Source organism: Suricata suricatta, chromosome 12 (assembly GCF_006229205.1).
Source record: "Suricata suricatta isolate VVHF042 chromosome 12, meerkat_22Aug2017_6uvM2_HiC, whole genome shotgun sequence".
NCBI lineage: Eukaryota > Metazoa > Chordata > Mammalia > Carnivora > Herpestidae > Suricata > Suricata suricatta.
Genome location: NC_043711.1, coordinates 9,585,540 through 9,606,645, shown reverse-complemented (window position 1 = coordinate 9,606,645; position 21,106 = coordinate 9,585,540). Strand labels below are relative to the sequence as shown.

General features: G+C 54.3%; 2 protein-coding genes across 7 annotated transcripts in view; one reads left to right on the top strand and one right to left on the bottom strand.

Annotated features, from left to right (window-relative positions):
* The first annotated feature begins 11,368 nt into the window (after nucleotides 1-11,368).
* Nucleotides 11,369-19,243, top strand: DDX39A (DExD-box helicase 39A). Of its 2 annotated transcripts, none has more exons than XM_029915898.1 (11): nucleotides 11,369-11,512; nucleotides 15,153-15,364; nucleotides 15,502-15,629; nucleotides 16,414-16,506; nucleotides 16,834-17,017; nucleotides 17,690-17,808; nucleotides 18,150-18,281; nucleotides 18,386-18,495; nucleotides 18,583-18,727; nucleotides 18,854-19,001; nucleotides 19,096-19,243. In XM_029915898.1, exons 2-11 carry the CDS (start codon nucleotides 15,157-15,159, stop codon nucleotides 19,110-19,112), a joined length of 1,284 nt encoding a protein of 427 aa, XP_029771758.1. In that variant the 5' UTR covers nucleotides 11,369-11,512; nucleotides 15,153-15,156; the 3' UTR covers nucleotides 19,113-19,243. The 2 variants fall into 2 exon arrangements, with proteins under 2 accessions (XP_029771758.1, XP_029771759.1); XM_029915899.1 differs by lacking the exon at nucleotides 11,369-11,512 and adding an exon at nucleotides 12,161-12,510.
* Nucleotides 19,244-19,322: 79 nt separating this feature from the next.
* Nucleotides 19,323-21,106, bottom strand: part of ADGRE5 (adhesion G protein-coupled receptor E5) — an 11,988-nt gene continuing 10,204 nt past the window's right edge. For 3 of the 5 annotated variants that reach the window (XM_029915893.1, XM_029915895.1, XM_029915896.1), the window contains 6 exons: nucleotides 20,853-21,082; nucleotides 20,680-20,746; nucleotides 20,479-20,570; nucleotides 20,216-20,393; nucleotides 20,043-20,129; nucleotides 19,323-19,961 (listed from right to left, as the gene is read on the bottom strand). In XM_029915893.1, coding sequence (XP_029771753.1) covers nucleotides 19,932-19,961; nucleotides 20,043-20,129; nucleotides 20,216-20,393; nucleotides 20,479-20,570; nucleotides 20,680-20,746; nucleotides 20,853-21,082 — 684 coding nt within the window. In that variant the 3' untranslated portion in view covers nucleotides 19,323-19,931. The remainder of the gene's footprint in view (nucleotides 19,962-20,042; nucleotides 20,130-20,215; nucleotides 20,394-20,478; nucleotides 20,571-20,679; nucleotides 20,747-20,852; nucleotides 21,083-21,106) is intronic. The other 2 variants (XM_029915894.1, XM_029915897.1) reach the window with 1 other exon arrangement.

The following is a 21,106-nucleotide window of genomic DNA, read 5'->3' as shown; positions in this document are numbered from 1 at the left end:
GAGGGGGCGGGGCCGAGGGGGCGCGGCTCCCGGCGGCCCCCGGGGCTGCGGGTCTCGCCTGCGGGGCCGTCTGTGTTCTCGGCCGAGGTCGCCTGGTCTGCTCCCCTCGCCCTTGGCTCTCTCTGCACCCTCGCTCTGCCCTGATGCTCCCGCATCGGGGCGCGCGGGAACCCGAAGGAAAGACTGAGCCACGTTAAAGTGGGGAGTGGCAGAGGCCTTTGGGCCTCCCGGGATCCCTCTGAAAACAAAAACAATTCCTCTCCCGCCTCGGGTGCAAGCTCAGGGCTCCTGGGAAAGGCCGTCCTTTGCCTGGGGGCAACCTCTGGACAGGTCTGGGTTCAAATCCCAGCATCTCACGCCTGGGGGGAGCCCCACGTCCAAAGAGCGCCTCATCTGTGAACTGGGATTTACCCTACCCACCCCTCGGTGTTGATAAAAGTAAGAGGGATCATGCATGCCAAGTGTCGAGAACACAGTAATAGCTCAATAAATGTTGGCTGCTGTCATTTGAAATGTTATTGCCGTTGTTACGCTGACACGCTGTGGGCCCTAAGGATCCTGTCTGTGGCTGCTGAGCCTCAATCTTCCCCGCTGTAAAATGTAGACCATCCTTTTCGTTCAGAGCTGTTGCATGCAGGTGGTGTTCCATAAATGCAGCAGGCTCGCGCCCAAGCGGAGGAGGGTGGAGGCCTCTTCGGAACTTCTCCAGGGTCTCTGGAGTCTCGAGAGCATCCAGCTTGGCTCGCAGCCGACCCCGCACTCCCTTAGAAACCCGGTGAGCGAGCCAAACCTCGGTCCCTGAGGCTCAGGGCGGGGAGCGCTCCCTGGCGACGGAGCCTGAACATTAGCGCCCTCCAGGGATCAGCCCAAACACCGAGGGCTGCGGATACTTTGGTTACCGAGAGACCGGGGAGAGATGTTTTCTTTCCTGTTTTATGGGGGGAGGGCAAGAGGGAGGGTTCACAGAGAAAGGAAAAAAAAAGGAAGAGGAGGAGACTGTCACAGATCCAGAATCCGCCCACTTCCACCTGCACCTACCAGCTGGTCAGGTCTCATTGCTCACCTGGACCTGTGTGGTAGCCTCCTCTTAGGGGCTCTTCCCATTACCTTCTAGTCTGTTTTCCTCACAACAGTCTTGGAACGCCTGTGGACACCTGAGTCTGGTCACTTCGCTCTTCTGCCTAGATCCCTCCAAAGCTCCCACTTTCTTATAGTAAAAGCCTAAGTCCTACCCAAAGACCAAAGGCCCTGCAGGATTTACCTCCTTCACCTTCTCCATCCTCTCTCCCTCCACCTCTTCCCCTTACTTTGTCCAGACACACCAGCGTCCCGGCTATTCCTGGGTTATTTGTCAGTTGAATTAAAGGCTGCTTTGAGTTTGAGGGGTGCCGGGTGGCTCAGTCGGTTAGGCATCCAACTTCGGTTCAGGTCATGATCTCGCAGTTATTGAGTTTGAGCCCTGCGTTGGACTCTGTGCTGACAGCTCAGAGCCTGGAACCTGCTTTGGAGTCTATGTCTCTGTCTCTCTACCCCTCCCACACTCGTGCTCTGTCTCTCTGTCTCTCAAAAATAAATAAACATTAAAAAAAAATTTTTTTAAAGAATGCTTTCAGGGAGTTCTTTTGCTCCCAATTTACAGATGAGGAAACTGAGACACACATCTCCCCAAGGCTTTTCTGATCAGTTAGATCTCCATTTAAATGCCACCTCCTCTGAGAGACCTTTCCATGCCTGTCATATTTAGATATGGCCCTGTTTTATTTCTTGAAACTGTCACTCCTGTCTGCAAGTGCTCAGCATTTGACTTATGCTCACTCAGTCTTTGTGGAATGAGTGAGTGGACACGGTGTGAGGTGTCAGGTAGGTCCCCAGTTTTGGAGCTGGGATGTTTAAAGTCCCTGCCCTGTCTTCTTGTCATTCTTCAGCCCAACTACTTTACAGATAGAGCGGATGTGGCAAAACTAGGCTCCAAGCTGGCCTGGGGACTGGGCCATCACGTCCAGGGATGGGCGTTTTGCTGCCTGCCAGGTCCCAGGCTCCCTCCCTGGATAGAGCTGGGGAACCCTGCCAAATTCTCTCTCCAACTTCATAGCTTTCATTTATTCAGTGAGTATTTACCGATGCCCGCTGGGGACTTTGGTGGCGCTGGGAACAGAGTCACATGAAGGCTTGAAACAAGGAGACCAAGGACTTACTGTACAATCTCAACCAAATATGATAACTGCACTGGCGCCTCCCTGCAGCTGCTCTGGCCCCTCTCCAGTCCTCTCTGGGGCCTCAGGATCCCTAAATCACCCCCATCCCCCACCTCTGCTTGGTGTCCCTGGTTCTCTGAAGGTCTTAGGAAAAAGATCTGCCCCGTCCAGCTGTAACCCCTCTGCTCCCCTCATCCCCATCCAACAACACTGGCTTTCCCTCTGTTCCTCAAACATTCTCACTTTGCTTCCCACCTCAGGACCTTTGCACTGGCTGTTTTCTGGTCTGGAGTGCCCTTTCATCATATTTCCCCAAGACTGGCGTCTTCTGATCATGTAGGTCTCTGTTGAAATGCCACCTCTTCGAGAGACCTTTCCAAGCCCTGTTAATATTTATTATAAAATACAGCCCTATTTTATTTATTTTAACAGTTATTTCTCTCTGAAATTGCCCAGCATTTGGCCTGTTCTCAATTAGTCCTTGCTGAATGAGGCGTGAGGTGTCAGGAGAAAGGCATCCCAGGATGACTGTGGAAGAGGCAGGCAGGCTGGCACTGAGGGACAAAGTAGGAAACTGCAAAGTAGATAAAGAGGAAAAGGGTGTCTGGTTGAAGGAACAACAGGGACAAAGCCCCAGAGGTGGGTGAGGGAGAACCTGGCGTGCCCTGACTTCTCCCCTGATCTCCCATTCTGCTCCCCTCACTCGGGCCGCTCTGGCCACACAGCCTCCTTACCGCTCCTCAAGCAAACAAACGAAAACAAAAAACAAAAAATTAAAAAAACAAAAAACAAAATGGCTGCTGCGACCTCAGGGCCTTTGTACCTGCCGTCCCCTCTGCCTGCAATGCTTTCCCTTCTCATCTTGGCATTCTCTCTTCTTCAATTTATTTCCTTTCTTGCTCAACTGTTGTCTTCTTAGAGCAGTCCTCCCTGATTGTGTCTCTGCCTAAAACAGGCCCCACCCCATCTCTACCAAATTCTTACCCTCAAACAGCTCGATTTTTCTTTCTTGCAAATTTTAATACATTTAATGCTATTTTTTTTTACTCGTCTGTCTCCACCAGGATGTCAGCTCCCCAAGGATCATGGTCTGTCTTGTCCGCTGCTGGGTCCCTGGCTTCTAGAACAGTGTCTAGCACGTGGAAAGTGCTCAGTAAATAGCTGCTGGGTGAACAGATGGTTGAACAAACAGAGCATGATGGGATCGGGCTGGAGTTTTTAGTGCTGATGAACCTGAAGTGGGAGGGCGACTCCAGATGCCGCAGATGGGGGGATGGAGGGGCTCCAGCACATCTCTGGAGTTCAAACTTGACCCTGAGGATTGTGGGAGCCCCCCATGGACTCAGCATGGGAGGGACTAAGGATTGTTTCTCAAAAGATACGGCTCTTTGCAAACCAAGTCTCCTCCAGCAGTGGCCAGAAAAGGAGAGGGGAGTAGATTTGTACATGTAGCAACGAAACTGAACTCAAAATCATTGGGTACAAAGGGGGATACAAAAGCAAGTAGAAAAAGATGATACAATTGGATATTGTTTATATCAATTACTGGAAAAACATTAAGTAAAACTTTGTATCAAATTTATAGAAACATAGGCGGCGGCATACTGCCATGTGCCTGGCATCCCGGCTCAGGTGTGTGAGGCGACCCGGGCTCAAACCCTGGCATTGCTAGAGACTACCGGTAAAATTCTGGGCAAGTCTTCACTGGTCCCTGCTTCGGTTTCTTCATCTGTAAAAGGGGATGATAATAGCAGCACTCAGCCTCACGGGGTTGCTGGGAAGCTTAAATGATTTAATTCTCTTGTTTTTTTAATGGTCATTTATTTTTCAGAGACAGCAAGTGGAGTGGGGGAGAGGTTGGCAGAGAGAGAGGGAAACAGAGAATCCCAAGCAGGCTCTGCCCCTGTCTGCAAAGAGCCCAGTATGGGGCTCGGACTCACACACTGACCCGTGAGATCATGACCTGAGCCGAAGTCAGACGCTTAACCCACTGAGCCACCCAGGGTGCCCTAAATTAATTCTTATAAAGCACAGAGCAAAGGGTCAGTAATGGTTCCGTATCTTTTTTTTTTTAAATTTAGATTGTTGTTTCTGTAGTGGGGGAGGGAAGCGAAAGTGGGAAGGTGAACACACATGACCTTCATTTTAACTACAAGGTATGTCTTATTTTCAACATTTCTTTTTCTGAATTAAGTTTATTTATTTTGAAAGCGAGCATATGCGCAGGAGAGGGAGTGAGAGAATCCCAAGCAGGCCCCCCACTCTCAGTGTGAGGAGCCCGATGTGAGGCTCGAAATCATGACCTGAGTTGAAGTCAGATGCTTAACTGACTGAGCCACCCAGGCACCCCTATTTATTTATTTTTAATAATCTCTACACCCAACGTAGGACTTAAACTCACGACCCGGAGACCAAGAGTCATATGCTCTTCCAACTGAGCCAGCCAGGCGCCCCAGAAATATGCTTTAGGGATTCATCCATAATGTTGTACATATCAATACTTTGTTCTTTTTTATTTTTACTGGTATTCCAGAATATAGATGGACCACAGTTTCTTCTTCTTAACAGTTGATTATGTAGGGGTGTGTGTGTGTGTGTGTGTGTGTGTGTGTGTGTGTGTATTTAATTCAAGTATCGTTGACATAGAATATTAGTTTCAGATGTGTGACATATTGACTTGACAATTACACACATTATGAAATGGTCACCGGGATGTGTAGTTACCATCTGTCACCATACAAAATTGTTACAATTACATTGACTATATTCCCCCTGCTGTGCTTTCAACCCCATGACTTCTTAATTTATAACTGGAAGTTTAAGCCTCTTAATCCCTTCACCTACTTCACCCGTCCCTCCAGCCCCTGCCCTTCTGACAACCACCAGGTTGTTCTCTGTATTTATGAGTTTGTTTCTGATTTTGTTTGTTCATTTGTTTTGTTTTTTAGAATTCCACATGTAAGTAAATTCATATGGTATTTGTATTTCTCTGTCAGTTATTTTACTTAACATAATAGCCTCTAGGACCATCCATTTGTCTCAAATGTCAAGGTTTCACAGTTTTTATAATACCTGAATAATATTCCTGTATAGGCATATCACATCTTTATACGTCCATCTGTTGATGGACACGTAGATTGCTTTCATATCTTGGCTACTGTAAAGAATGGCTGTGGGAAACATCGGCCCTAATAGTACAATTCAAATTCATTTTCAAATTCATTTTCATTGTTTCTGGGTAAATATTCAGAAGTGGAATCACTGGGTCAGACCAGTGATTCTTTCTTTTTTTTTTTTTAATATGTTTTTAATGTTTATTTAATTTTGAGAGAGAGAGAGAGAGAGAGAGACAGAGACTGAACAGGGGAAGGGCAGAGAGAGAGGGAGACACAGAATCTGAAGCAGGCTCCAGGCTCTGAGCTGTCAGCACAGAGGCCGACGCGGGGCTTGAACTCACAGACTGTGAGACCATGACCTGAGCTGAAGTTGGTCACTTAACTGACGGAGCCACCCAGGCGCCCCAGACCAGTGATTCTTTATCCATTCACTTGTTGATGGACGTTTAGGTTGTTCCGAGTTTGGGGCTATCATGAAAAGAATTTCATAGTTTATATCTTCTTGTGGGCAAAAAGTGTGTCATGAAGTGTCAGATCTATACCTAGGAAGATTGCTTGGTCATGATATCATATTTATTTAACCCAAGGGTCTCATCTGGAGTGATTCTTTCCTCCTCCACCAAGGGGGACATTAGCCACATCTGGTGATGATTTTAGTTGTCACAGTAGTGGCATCTACTGGTTTGAGACCAGGGACGCTGCTCAACACCCTACGATCCACAGGACAGCCCCAGTGCGAAGAATGTTCCAGCCCGAGTGTCAGTACAGCCAAGATTGAGAAGCCCTTATTACACACTGCCACATCGTTTTCCAAAGTGTTCCCCCATGTGACGTGTCCACGAGCAGTGGTGAGACTTCTGGTCCCTCTAGAGCTTCTAGAGCCCTTGGTTCCGTCCTTTTTTTTTTTTTTTCTTTTTCGCCCTTTGAGTGGGTGTGTTTTAAAATAGTTTATATCTTAGCGGCGCCTGGGTGGCTCAGTCGGTTAAGCGTCCGGACTTCGGCTCAGGTCATGATCTCATAGTCTGTGGGTTTAGAGCCTGGAACCTGCTTCGGATTCTGTGTGTGTGTGTGTGTGTGTGTGTGTGTCTGCCTGCCCCTCCCCTGCTTTTGCTCTGTCTCTCTCTGTCAAAAATAAACACTAAATTTTTTTAAAAATAGTTTATATCTTAAAATAATTCTGAAGTGAATCAAGCCAATATGACAAATGTTAACATTTATCTTGAGTGGTGGATGTACTTTCGGAGGCTCTGAACTTCTCCGGGTTTAAAATTGGTGTTTTGCTTTGCTTCTGATTGGTAGACGTCCCCCCTGGCTACATGGATGGGGGCTGTGCTGCGGTGTTTTCCTGCTTACCCAGATTTTTGTTAACCTTAAAATAGAGCCATCAGATATTTTACCGGTAAAATGGTTTTTTTTGGGGAATAGCAGTGAATTACAACTTGTGAAAAGCAAACTGTGGCAAAACCATGGGCAAGTCTGGAGAACAAGGTAGAGGAATGCCCTTTCATAGTGGAACATGGTAGTTGAAGGGGCTGTTATGAACAAAAAGTGTATTCAAATAAACTGGAAGTTCAAAGTGTAGGAGTTTTTTTAAAAAGATATTATCTTATACTTTATCATTTTTTATTTGAGAGGGAGAGAGAGAGCAGGGGAGGAGCAGAAGGAGAAGAAGAGAATCTTTTTTATTTTTATGCTTATTTATTTTTGAGACAGAGAGACACAGTGCAAGCAGGGAAGGGGCAGAGAGAGAGGGAGACACAGAATCCCAAGCAGGCTCCAGGCTCCGAGCTGTCAGCACAGATCCTGATGTGGGGCTTGAATTCACGAACCGTGAGATCATGACCTGAGCCGAAGTCTGATGCTTAACTGATTGAGCCACCCAGGCACCCCATGGTTGGTTGGCCGGTTATTTATTTATTGATTGATTTTAAATTTTAATATTTAATATTTTTTAGTCAGAGAGCAAGCAGAGAGGGGGCAGAGAGAGAGAGAGAGGGAGACACAGACTTTGAAGCAGGTTCCAGGCTCTGAGCTGTCAGTACGGAGCCTGATGTGGGGCTCGAACTCACGAACCTGCAAGATTGTGACCTATGACCTGAGCTGAAGTCGAATGCTTAACTGACTGGGCCACCCAGGCGCCCCTAAGATTTTATTTAAGTCCTCTCCACACCCAGTACGGGGCTGGAACTCACAACCCCAAGATCAAGAGTCCTGTGCTTCAAGGACTGAGCCAGCCAGGCACTCCTCAAAGCGTAGTGGCTTTTCACTGGCTGAGTTGTTGGCTGGGCTGTTGCTGGGGGAGAAGAAAATTTTCCTCCCGACCGGCAGCAAGTGCAGGCTGCTTCCAGTTGAGATGTAAAGGGCTGACAAGGAGTCGTATTGTGTGAGAGCTCCCCCTTCTGGCCTCCTAACTCCACTCTCCTGTGGTTTCTCTTTTTTAATGTTCACACTCCCCCCCCCCCCGGGACTCACCTGGCTTTGGCTGTCTCCTCCATAACCCACCTCAGATGATGTAATTACGCCAAGCTTGCCTCCCATCTGCTTTCCTGGGGCACCTTCTCTTTCCCCAGCAGGATTTCTCCAGGCTTCTAAGTGCCTCTCCACCTTTGTAGGAGGTGGCCAAGTCTAATGCAGGGAGATAGCCTGGGCTTGGATCCCTGCTGGCTGTGTGACTTTGGGACTGGGACTAACCCTCTCTGGACCTCAGGTCACCCACTTGATGATGCATATGCTAATACATGCACTAATCTGCTCCAGGTGGGGTATTCAGTTAGTTGATAGATTTCTCAGAACAAGCCTGAGCACCGGGGTGGGAACTAGGGTGAGGAGAGTGGGGCATTTGCTTCCGGGACATTTAAGGGGGTGCCTCAAATCAAGATACATGATGCTTTAATGCAATACTTTGTTTTCCTTAGAGAGAGAGAGCGTGCGCAAGAGAGAACAAAGCAGACTCCACACCCAGCGTGGAGTCTGACACGGGGCTCTATCTCACAACTGTGAGATCACAACCTGAGCAGAAATTAAGAGTTGGACACTTAACTAAGCCACCTGAGTGCTCCAATTTCGATTTTAAAATAGTGCATTAAGGGTCACTTTGCTCAGTTGAAGGACCATGTGACTCTTGATCTTAGAGGGTCATGAGTTCAGAGCCCCATGTTGGGCATAGAGATTACTTGAAAATTTGAAAAAAATATAAAATAATGCATTAAAATTGCTTATCTTGGGGTGCCTGGGTGGCTCAGTCGGTTAAACATCCGACTTTGGCTCAGGTCATGATCTCGTGGTTCATGAGTTCGAGCCCTGCATCGGGCTCTGTGCTGATGGCTCAGAGTCTGGAGCCTGCTTCAGAGTCTCTGTCTCCCTCTCTCTCTTTCCCTCCCCTGCTCCTGCTCTGTTTTTCTCTCCCTCTCTCTCTCTAAAAAATAAACATTAAAAAACCTTTAAAAAATTTTTAACTTTTATTTATTGTTTTTGAGAGACAGAGCACGAATGAGGGAGGAGCAGAGAGAAAGGGAGACAACGCAGGGCTCAAACCCACAGACTGCGAGATCATGACCTGAGCCGAAATCAGACCCTTAACCAACTGAGCCACCCAGGTGCCAAACATTAAAAAAAATTTTAGATTATTTATCTTGATGACAGTTTTTGGTGCCCCTTAGATTTTGCATGCCTCACCCTCTTCCTGGCCCTGCTGGGCGCACAGGAGGTGCTCAGTGTTATGGTATGATTATTACCTACAATATCTACGTCATATTATATAAAGCTTCCTTCCCCATTGACTGGTTTCTCTTCTTTGGACTTTTTGGCTGAAGTTATACCTCTGGCAACATCAGCTCTGAGTTTGTTATCTAGAGCATGGACCCCAAGACAGCTTCCACTAAAGGAAATTGAAAAGCTAGAACCTGGTGGTCGCCTGGGTGGCTCAATCGGTTGAGCGTCTGACTTTCGATTTTGGCTCAGGTTGTGATCTCACAGTTCATGGGTTCAAGCCCCGCATGGGGCTCTGCACTGACGGTGTGGCGCCTGCTTGGGATTCTCTCTACTTGCCTCTCTCTCTTCCCCTCCTCCACTCACATTTGCACTCTCTTTCTCTCAAAATAAATAAACTTAAAATGAAAAAAAGCCTAGACCCTTCCTGGAGAACTGTGGAGGAAGGTTTAACTGTGTCAGGGGCTTAGGGAGATTGGAATTCTGTGGCAGGATTATCATGTTTGATCAGCTTATCTCCCCTCTCTTTCCCCCACTCCCCCAAACCCCCAAATCCAAACATAGCTGAGACAGACCGACAACACCACGTATAAGCAAGGATCGAGAGTAACTGGAACTTTCACAGGGTGCTGGGGGGAGTGGAACAGTTTAGGAATACTGTCACAACCTCCTGAAATAGAACGCGCGCATGACCTGCGGTCTCCCATTCCGTTTCTAGGCATTTGCCCGAGAGAAGTGAACTTAGGTTCATTAAAATACTTGTACAAAGTTCATTAACAATGGCCAAACACTAGGAACAAACAGATGTCCACTGATGGGTGAATGGAGAAACTAAATGGGCTAAGAGGCGGTCTAGCCGATGAGGGAGCAGAAGGCAAGCTGAGGGAAAAGCACAAGTTAGCCCCCCCCCCCGCCCCCAGGTGGGACATGTGTGACATTCCTTGGGCACCCCTAGCTGCCCAAGAAAGAGGAAAGGACAGAGAACAAATGGTTAAACTCATAGCGTCTCCATCAGTTTACAAGCATCTTAGTAATGCTACAAGAAAAGGGCACTCTTATCAAAAGCCTAATCTCCAGGAACTCCCTACTGTCTTACAGATAATGCTTTGCTAGAAGGAAAAAACACCTTAGCCAGACGGTAGCTAGCCCTCCAGGAATCTGTGAGCCTCCTTTAGCAGATGGAAATCCCTTTAAGAAACTTCCTCTTGACTTGACCTCCCCCAACTCCACAGTTGTGTAAGCAGTCCCTCTTCAGGACCCCAGTGCGGCTCTTTCTGCCCATGGGTCCGTCCCCGTGCTTTAATAAGATCACCTTTTTGCACCATAGACCTCTTCAAGGTTTCTTTCTTGGCCATCGGTTCCAAACCCCACCCTCACTCCAAAACCCCATCACACTCACAGGGTGAACTACTACTCAGTAAGGAAAACAAACCAAAACGAAACAAAAACCATCAATACATGTAGCAACAAATGTCGAATATTTTGTTGAGCCAAGGAAGCCAGATATGAAAAGGACAACCTATTGCGTGAGGCTGTTTATCTCAAATTCGAGATCAGAACCCATCGATAGTGACAGAAATCCACATAGTGCTTTGCCTGGCTGGGGGTGAGGGGGGAAAGGGTGTGGCTGACCTGAGAGGGGCGCGACAGAACTTTCTGGGAGTGATGGAAACGTTCTGTCTTCACTGGGCAATTGTCAGTCGGCTGTCACCTTGAAAACCCAGGGGACCTTTTTTCTGTTTACCTCGGTAAAGTACCAGGCAGGGGGAGGGAGGTAAGGTTCAGAAAATGTAATACAAAGAAAAATTAAATTAAAAAAGTGTTATGACCGAAACATCCTGGTTTTCGGTGTGTGGACTGAGCCTGCCTGGCTACTAGTCCAGAGTCTGACCCAGGACAAGACTCTCAGCAAACGCGAGACGTTGATCATGAGCATTATTTCTCTCCGAGCCCTGAGCAGTTCCTGCCTCACTGCAGGTGCAGACTGTCCTCTCCACCCTGGGGGCATTCCGACCTCCCAGTCCTGGAGAACCACGCCGCCGCGGGTCGATACCCACTTCGAAAGCCCTGGATTCCATGCCCAGCGTAGAAACCACGTAACACAAAGGTGACACACAGCCCACAGGCAAATCAAGCCAGCTTCCGCTGCAAGGACTAAATATGTCGACACCCACCGACGGAAAAAACTTCAATCACGTGACAGCGCACGGGCTCCCGTCGGCCTTGGGCCAGGGCGCCTACATTTAGATCGACCAATGAACCCGAGGCCTGGGGCACGCCCTCTTTCCTCTCTCCACCAATAGCTTCCGGACACCTCCTGCAGGACCCAATCACCGCTTCCGCCCTTCTTGAAGGAAATGCCGGCAGCCCAGTGAGCAGAGCCGCAGTCCGACGCAGGAGGCAGGAAGCGCCGCGCCTCGTGTCGGGGCGCGAGACCGGTAACCAGAGTCGGACGGCATTTTTTACAGCACGCGGAGGTGAACGGGGAGCCAGGTGAACGATGGACCCGGGGCGCGGGGCGGCGGTGCGGAGATGTCGGGCCTGCGGGCGAGCGGGCCAGGGGAGACGCTGGGAGATGAGGGGAGGACGAGGAAGAGGGCGCGCTAGACAAGGCGGGGCGGTTGGGGCGACCGCCGCGCGGGGCAGCGGCCGTTGAACGGCATAGCGCATGCGCAAGGGCGAGGGGCCCGCTGTAGCTTTGGCGCGCTGGGATCGTTCCCGCTTCCGGGAATGGGCTGTCATGGCGGCCCGCGGGTCGAACCCGTCTTGGGGAGAACCTCCCTCTGTCAGAGGAGACCCTCTAGGCCGTTTGGGGAGAGGGTCGGGGCGGCGGACGCCGGGGTCCGGAGTTGCGGTGGGAGAATCCCGAGCCTGTAGATGCGTTAGGCTTCTCCGAGTCGAGGGTCTCGCCCTCCCCCACCCTGCTATGCTTTTGCTATGTGTTTAGGGGACTCAGAGTTCCAGAGATTTGGAAAAGCAAAGATGTCTCAGAGGCAAACTCTGCGGGGAAATTTCCCTGGGGGCGCTTGAGAATGAATGGGTACCGTAGGCTTGTCACTTTCTGGGTGTCAGCTTTCAAGTTGATCTGTTCCTGGGGCCGCAGCCGCCCCCGCAGGGTGGGACAGACCCCGCCAGTTCTCTGCCAATCTGGCTTGTTTTGAGTTTTAGGCACTATATAGCCACTTCCTAGAAAATCTTGTGCCTCAAACTCAGGCTATCCCTGAACCTGTCCCCTATAAGACCAGAATGACTGCGTTGAACCTTTATGTTCCTTTTGAGTACACTGTCTCCTCGCGGTCTCCCAGGTTGAAGCTCAAGGTCGGTGACTCTAAGCTGTTATCTGCCCAGGGATTACCCCCGGAGACGGCCCTGCCCTGTTGAGTGCACCATTTCTTTTTCCTCCCTGGTAACATCCCCACCGTGTCCAGTCCTCTCACTTGGTGACTGTTTCTCCTTGCTGCTGGTCTTCCCCACTCGTCTTCTGGTCTTGAGTAAGTTGCCGTTGGGCTGGGCAGTACTCACCTCAAAAACCTGATTAGTGAGTGATTCCCTGTTGTTAGTAAAGAAAGTATGAATGCCCCCGATCCGACCAGCTTTCCAGGCTCTATCCTCTGCCTCGACTTCAGCCGGTCTTGCTCTCCATTTTCCCCCAGAAGGGGCGTGGTGCTTGGACACTGACCTTTCCCGGCTCCTCTTTCCTCTGCTGCCGGGGAAAGAACCTCTTCTGTTCAGATTGCCTTTTTCAAAAATCCGAGAAGGGCATATTCTGGCTTTCGCCCCTAAATTCTGCCTTAAGGCCTTGATTTTAATTTTATTCTCTGAGCCATTGCTTCTGAGTGCTTATCTGTATTATGTATTAGGCTCAGGGCTGGGCAGAAGGGCTGGCAGGCATGATCTAACAAAGTGTGCTTTTTTAGGTGGGGGTACCAGAAACACCTTTCTGGAGTGGGAGTCCTGAAGGAAGTGGGGGGATTCATGACCATTGCCGGCCGTGGGAACGGCAGGTGCAAAGGTGCTGAGGCATGTCTGAGACACAGCAGCAAGGCCAGTGAGTGAGGGCGGTGGAGGAGGTGAGGTTTGAACGTGGTGTGGGGGAGGGGAGAGTTAGTTTGTGCAGGGTCTGGAGGTCATGCTGAGGACTCCAGAGTGTTATTCTGAGCCCAGTACGAGCCTGTGGGGGAGTTTTAGCATTTTCTGACCTGGCTCTTGTGGGGAGGAGAGAGGATGGAATGGGTGGGAAACCGGGAGACAGCGAGGAGACCATTGGCAGAATCCAGGCAAGAGAGGATGGTGCCGCTGAGCCCGTCGGCTGACCGTGGATGAAGGGGAGCCTGCACAGGGGAAGAGTCAGCCACGCGAAGGAGTGACATACTGGTGGGTCCCACCAAGTGCACGGGCGGCCAGACGCGCTGAGTGAAAGGAGCTGGACAAATGGCTCCATGTTGTACAATTCCGTTTATGCGACGGCCCGACGGGCAAATTCATTCAAAAGAAAGTAGGTTAACGGTTGCCCAGAGGGTTGAGGGAGGAAGGATGATAGTTAAAGTGTCTGGTCTTTTTGAAGACAGACAGAAGTGTGTAACGAATCCAACTGCGGTGGCTGCCGAACTTTTCTCTGACTACACTGAAAATACTGAACGCTGGGGCGCCTGGGTGGCACATTGGGCTAAGCCTCGGACTCTTGATTTCAGCTCAGGTCATGACCTCACGGTTCGTGAGACGGGGCCCCGCGTGGGGCTCTGCACTGGCTCTGCTGCCTGCTTGGGGTTCTCTCTCTCTCCCTCTGCCCGTCCCTGCTTGTGTGCTTTCTTGCTTTCCAAATAAATAAGTTAAAAACAAAACCAACATACCGGACGTTGTAAGCGGTGAATGATATGCCCTGTGACTATCTCAGTGACGCCGTTCTGACTTTAAAAGAGAAAGGTGGCCTGGGACCAGTGAGGTAGAGGGGCAAGCAGTGGCCCCATCGTCCTCTGGGGGATTTGTTGGCTGATTGGACGGGGCGGGGTGGAGCAAGAGCCAGTGAGAGGACGGAATTGCCTCCTCTGAGAAGCAGGGCTGCAGGAAGAAACAGGGTTTGCGCTCAGCTTTGAAGGGGAGAGGTGGGGAGTCGGTGTTGAGGGAAGCTGTCACCCGACAGGGACACAAGTTCAGGAAGGGGAGGCCTCCGCACAGAAGTGGTTAAAGCCCTGGCGCTGGATGAAGTCACAGCGGATGAGTGGCAGGAGGGCCAGGAAGCGGGCCCAGGACCCTCTGCACCCAGCTCGGGAAGAAGAGGGGCTGCTTCGGCACTTCCTCCCTCTAGACGGGGAGGCTGGACGGAGTGGGGAGGGCAGAAGGCCGCATTCTCCCATTTCGGGCCTTTGTAGCTTACCCCCAGTAGGTGCTGTGCTGGACTGGACTAAATACAGCAGGAAATGAGCAAGCTATTAATTCTTTTTATCTTCCCAACTTCATTTTTTATCAGCCCGCCCCGCAGCCGGCTCACAGCAGGCTCACGCCAGTCCTTAACTATCCCCTGTGCGGACCGCACCTAGCGGGTGGGGCCGGGCCACCCTCCTCCTGCAGACTCAGGCCTCCAGCGCTCTGGCGGCCACACCTTCTGGTCCCCAGGGTCCTACCCTGTGCCTCGCCTGGTCGGCTCCTTGCAGAGTTCTGGGCAGGGGGCCTTTGGCTCAGGTGGGCTGGGCTTTATCAGAGTTTCCCTGGCGGTGGCGCTGTGTGCGGTGGACCCGTGGGGTAGATGAGTCTGCGCAGTCAGACAAGGCTGGGGGTGGTTTGCAAGGGGTGCCGTGACACGAGGTGTGCCAGGGCCATGGGCAAGTGTGGGGATCTGGCTGTGAGAGCAGAGAGGGGCCCGGGAGCCGGAGGGGTGCGTGCCTGTGTGGCCCAGGCTGGGCGGTGGCCCTGGCGGAGTGGTGGGACTTTGTGCAGGAGTCTGGGGGAGTGTGAGAGGGGTCAGAGTGGCGGCCAGTCTTAGCTTCGTCAGCTGTGCTGGCTTTGCCCTTCCGGACCTGTGTGGACCTGCGTCAGTGGAGACTACAGCTGCCGGCTGTCTGCCCCCTCAATGGGGGAGTTTCCTCATCTCCGTCTCATTCGCCTCCCTTGCCCTTCCTCCCTCCTCTGTTCCCAGCACCATGGCGGAGCAGGACGTGGAGAACGAGCTCCTGGATTACGAGGAAGATGAAGAGCCCCAGGCGCCCCCAGAGAGCACTCCAGCTCCCCCCAAGAAAGACGTGAAGGGCTCCTACGTTTCCATCCACAGCTCTGGCTTCCGGGACTTCTTGCTGAAGCCAGAGCTTCTGAGGGCCATCGTGGACTGTGGCTTTGAGCACCCGTCTGAGGGTACGGACACCTCCCCGGCTCTGCCTGCCAAGCGCTGCCTCCAGCCTCCCTCCCTGTGGCCTCCGCAGCCACCTGGCGAGGAGCCTGCCCAGGGGACTGTCCAGTTTCTGGTCACTCACACGCGCTCTCTCCCTCAGTCCAGCACGAGTGCATTCCCCAAGCCATCTTGGGCATGGACGTCCTGTGCCAGGCCAAGTCCGGGATGGGCAAGACGGCGGTCTTCGTGCTGGCCACCCTGCAGCAGATCGAGCCGGTCAACGGGCAGGTAGGCGGCGCCCTCCCGGCTCGGCCAGCTGCCCGCGGCTCTGCTCGGCACACGTTCCTGTTGCGGGGCTCCCTTCGTGGGCTCTGAAGATTAAGCCAGTACTTAGTTGGGACAGAATCCCCCCAAAACGCTAGGCCGAAAGGAGAGACTGAGAAGCGCCCACGATCTTCCTCTCTGGATTTCCACTGTAGTCTTGTCATGTGCGTTTCTAGAGCGCGTGTACTGACCTGGGGTGGGGCACACCTGCCGGCGCTGGTGGCCACTGCTGCCGACCATCGTCTCCCCTCCTTTTGTTGGAGGAGCATCGAGGTGCCTTTCGGTGTTGTGTTTTTGTCACACTGGGGCGCACATCCGTGGGCTGTGTGTGGGTGCGTGGGCCCTTGTCTCCTGAGGGTTGATGGTGGGGGAGAGGCAGATTCAGTGGCAGGCTGTCATGTGGGCCTGATGGCAGGAGCGGCCTCCCTCTCGGTGTTCTCGGGCCGGACGGAGAGCAGGCTCAGGAGGCTGTCAGTACCGGCTGCCTCACTAGCTGTGGCTCCCGGCAGCAGGAGACAGGCCTCCGCAGCTGAGTGGACGTAGGGAGTGAGTGACAGGTGAAGGGTGGGGAGAAGCCAGAGTGTCTGGACCAGACCTTTCAGCGGCTGGAGGCATGGGGAGCAGCGGGGCCAGCCTTTAAGGGGTAGGAGCCTGGAGGGCACGGGCCCCCAAGGGAAAGCACTAGATGGGCTCCGGCTGGGGTAGGACTTGAGACACTGCCTGAGGGGGGTCTGTCTTCCACCCACAGGTGACAGTCCTCGTCATGTGTCATACTCGGGAGCTGGCATTCCAGATCAGCAAGGAGTACGAACGCTTCTCCAAGTACATGCCCAACGTCAAGGTGCGTCCCCACGGGGTCTCCTGCAACTGCGCTGCCCGGCTCCAACCGGTGTTTACCAGGCGTGGCTGCACTGGCCGCCTTTGAGGTTTGCAGTGGTTCATGCTCCTTAAAAGCCTGATGAATCATGCATGGCCTCCAGGGGCCTGTGCTGGTCCCAGCTGTGGGCCTGCTTTGCACCGGAGCACTGGCCAGGCTCTCCCACCACTCCGTTCCCCAGGCGGCAGGCCATGAGCTGGCGGGGCCTCGAGCTGGGTGCCCATCAGCCTGGAGCAGGTGTGAGCCGTCAGCCCGGAGACGGTGAAAGCGTCTCTCTCTCATCCTGCGCAGGTGTCTGTGTTCTTCGGGGGCCTTTCCATCAAGAAGGACGAAGAGGTCTTGAAGAAGAACTGTCCGCATGTCGTGGTGGGGACACCCGGCCGCATCCTGGCCCTCGTGCGCAACAGGAGCCTCAACCTGAAGAACGTGAAGCACTTCGTGCTGGACGAGTGTGACAAGATGCTGGAGCAGCTGGGTGAGTGCCCTGCTGGCGTCCTGGAGCGGCTGGAGGCCCCGCCCCTGCCCCCCCGCCCCCCCCTCCTGCCCCCCCCCCCATTCCCAGCCCCAGACTTCAAAGCCAGGTGGGCCCTGACAGGGCAGGCCGAAGGTGCCCCCGAGCAGGCTCACGTGGGTAGCTGGCACACAGGGCTTTGTAAATGACTTCAAGGAGAGCCATAGCTTCAGCAGAGCGGCCTGAGCTGAGTGAGTCCGGGCGTGCGCACTATAGTTACCGAGTGCTGAGGCCTTGCTGCCCCGTCGGGCGAGCTCTGGGCCCCGCCTGCCCTCAGTGTGCCCCGCCGGGGCTGGTGGGAGATGGGGCTCTTGTCTCGGGAGGCAGCTGCAGGTCTCACCCCAGCGGCTGTCTCTGCCTCAGGCTCCCCTCCCTGAAGCGAGGCTCGAGGGCACTGGCCCGGCTGCTCCGCTCTGGCGGCGTGTAAGTGGACGGCAGCTCCTCCCGCGCCTGCGCGCGCCCCGAGTCCAGCCCCTCAGGCACCGGGGACTCGCCCCTCCCTCCACTCGGCTCACACCGCCCTCGTCATGGCTCCCTGGTACAGGTTGGGAGGAGCTGGGGCTGGTCCCGGGTGGGGGCCGCCGTCTGTGGGGCAGTCATGAGCCCGCCGCCCCGGTTCTTGCCCTCCCCATGCAGACATGCGGCGGGACGTGCAGGAGATCTTCCGCCTGACACCCCATGAGAAGCAGTGCATGATGTTCAGCGCCACCCTGAGCAAGGAGATCAGGCCCGTGTGCAGAAAGTTCATGCAGGACGTGAGTAGTGGGACGGCGGCCTGGGCCTCGGCGCGGCCGCTCTGGCCCTCCTCGGCTCCGCGTCCTGAGCCTCGGCTGCTCCGGGACGCCTACGCTTTGCTCACTGCGCGAGAAGGCCGGGGGGCCCGGCGCCTGCCTTCCCTCCTGTGTCTTGTCAGAGCGGGAGCTGAGCTGGGTCTGTACCTGAGTCAGACCCGAGCTTAGATCAACGATTGGGAGAGAGGCATTTCCCGGGGTACGGCAGGCCCTCTGGGAAGCAGCACGACATGGAGTCCTTCACTGGAAGGTTCTGGGCAGGCAAGACGCCCAGAAGTAAGGCCCACCCGCCCCTCCCTGCACAGCCCATGGAGGTGTTTGTAGATGATGAGACCAAGCTCACGCTACACGGACTCCAGCAGTACTACGTCAAGCTCAAGGACAGTGAGAAGAACCGCAAGCTGTTTGATCTCTTGGATGTGCTGGAGTTTAACCAGGTGACGCTGCACGGGCCTGCCCTGGGGGGTTCTGGGCCTTTGCGGGGCTGGAGCAGGGGCGCTCCGGCCCTGACCCGCTGCTTGCCTCCCTCCCTCCCTCGCAGGTGGTGATCTTCGTGAAGTCGGTGCAGCGCTGCATGGCCCTGGCCCAGCTCCTTGTGGAGCAGAACTTCCCGGCCATCGCCATCCACAGGGGCATGGCCCAGGAGGAGCGGTGAGTGCGCGCGCCACGGAGGCCCCGTGCGCCGAGCCGCGCGGGCGCCCCGGGTCTGACGGCCGCCTCTTGTTCTTCGGCGCCCAGTCTGTCGCGCTATCAGCAGTTCAAAGACTTCCAGCGGCGGATCCTGGTGGCCACCAATCTGTTCGGTCGCGGGATGGACATCGAGCGAGTCAACATCGTCTTCAACTACGACATGCCCGAGGACTCGGACACCTACCTCCACCGGGTGAGCGGCTCTGCCGAGGGGCCACCTCCCTGACGTTCCCCTCTCAGGGAGGGGCTGAGCGGGGATGTGCCCCTGCTGGGCCCTAGATCCCCGTGTTGTGACCTCTGACCTCCTGTCACCCTGCAGGTGGCCCGTGCGGGACGTTTTGGGACCAAAGGTCTAGCCATCACTTTTGTGTCTGATGAGAATGATGCCAAAATCCTCAATGACGTGCAAGACCGGTTTGAAGTGAATGTGGCCGAACTTCCTGAAGAAATTGACATCTCTACCTACAGTAAGTGTCAGGCCGCCGCCGGGGTGGAGGGGTGCTGGCCCCGGCAGGGCCCCTCCTCCCCGTCTCACCCGCCTCCCCTCTGTGTGTCTTGCAGTTGAGCAGAGCCGGTAACCCGCGCCTGACGCGCAGAGCAGCCCTCTCCCGAGCGCCGCTTCCAGTCCTCTTTCAAGGCACCAGCGGGGCCTCCCTTTTTACTGTTGGAAAGCTGTAGATTTGTGTAAGAGTAAAGTTTTGTTATGGAAGTCTGGCTCCCGCCCTGCCTGTCGTCAGCTCTCAGCTTTTCCTGAGTGAGGCAGGCCTGGCCAGGGAGCTCCACGCAACTGTGTGTTATCAGTAGGCTCTTTAATGTTAAGTGTCAACATTGAAAAGTTTATACAGATTAAAAAAAAAAGAACATACAACATCCATAACCTTCAGAACGAGTGAGAGCCTTCTGCCTCCAGGGGCAGATGGGCCTCTGTACCGTGAGCCTGGGGCCGTGGGGCTGGGGAGGGGCTCGGCCCTCCCCCACCCCTGGCCACACACAGTCTTAGCTTAAGGGGGAACCAAAGTTCCAGCACCCTGTCCTCCTGTTTTGTAGCAAAGACAGATGAGGGGAAGAGGCCCGGCTGGGCACAGCGTCCTCAGTCTGCCAGGCCTTGTGTAGCAGGGGAAGGGGCCGCTGCCCTGGGCCGGCTCCTGCCTTCGCCCTGGGTCCGGGCTGGGGTAGAGCGGGGCGGAGGTGGGGGGCAGTCAGAAGCAGACCCGGCAAGTCCACTCCCCACCTGCCTGGGTTTCCTGGGCTTCGGTGCCAGGAAAGCCACCCCCTGCTTTCTGTGCTGCACGTGGGGGCCAAGGCAGGCTGGAGGAGGGGGGACAAGGGAACTGTCTCTGACACGTGCAAAAGCTGCTGAGGCCGCAGGATCTCCTGGCCTGGCTGGGACGGCGCTGTCACATGCCGGACTCCGAAGGCCTGTGGGCCTGGTTAGGAAGCACTCTGTGAGCAGGGAGCCCGGGCTGGTGCCCTTGGGCTCAGCTCCGCCCCCCAGGCTTGGCCCTCACCTGCGTCTGGTTGGATGAGGAGGTGCTGAACTCTGAGTACTTGTTCCCTGTGATCCAGCCGGCCCACCTCCGGTACTCCTCCCTCACCTGTGGGACCCAGGGTGCCAGGTTAGGGAAGGGGCAGGCCCTGGAGGCGGGGAGGGGGGGGCTGGGGCACCCTGGCCGCAGCCCACCTTCTTGTTGAGGAGGCAGTGGAGGATGTAGAGGAAGAAACCTTGCAGGCAGTTGAGGACGGTGAAGACGTAGGACAGCACCCAGCTCTCCCAGCTCAGCGGGTCAAAGAGGAACAGGCCGAAGACCCAGGTGGTGCCCAGCACGAAGAGCTGAGCCACTGCCGTGACTGTCAGCACCCTGCAAGAGGACAGGCTTGCAGAGGGGGGTGGGGGCACACACACCCTCTGCTCCCTGCCAGCCCTTCCCTGCCTCCCACTCTCACCTGGCCTTCTTAAGTTTCTTCATGTCCGGGATGACCTCAGAAAACTTCTGCATGAGTTTCCAGACGGTTATCACAAAGATGATGGCGTTGCACTGCGGGAGGGGAAGGGTGCCACGGCGGGCCGTGGAAGGCCATGGAATTGGCATTAGGGAGAAGCTGCAGGGGGACAGCCGCACTCAGGGGCGGGGTGGGGGCACTTACCAGGATGATGAAGATCACAGGTCCCTGGAAGCTCCAGAGGAAGCCATTTTCTCGGTTCAGCCAGCAACTGGGTGAAAAGGGAGGTTCCGTCAGCTCCCCAGAGGGGAGGAGCACTGGGGCCAGGACTGTGGTCCCCTGCCCTCCCTCCCATCCGACAGCCACCCTGCACTCACTAGAGTTTCTGGCCGTAGCCCTCCTTTCTGGCGGCCACGGAGATGCCCACAATGAGCAGGGGCACCCCATAGCCGATCAGGTAGAGCCAGCGCTTGCTCAGGCCCTGGCCCTGGAACACCAGCACCACCAGGAAGTAGAGCTCGAGCCCTTCGAGGGTCATCCAGCAGAAAGCGGCCAGGAAGCAGTAGTGCAGCAGCCCGGCCACCAGGCGGCAGCGCGGCCCCAACTGCTGGGCGGGGGCGGGGCGACGTCA

Excerpts from the sequence above, each read along its gene's own strand:
- DDX39A (XM_029915898.1), top strand. The coding sequence starts at position 15,157 with ATGGCGGAGCAGGACGTGGAGAACGAGCTCCTGGATTACGAGGAAGAT. Across the intron at positions 17,018-17,689 it reads CAAGATGCTGGAGCAGCTGG|ACATGCGGCGGGACGTGCAG; the intron begins GTGAGTGCCCTG and ends CTCCCCATGCAG. Across the intron at positions 18,728-18,853 it reads CGGACACCTACCTCCACCGG|GTGGCCCGTGCGGGACGTTT; the intron begins GTGAGCGGCTCT and ends GTCACCCTGCAG.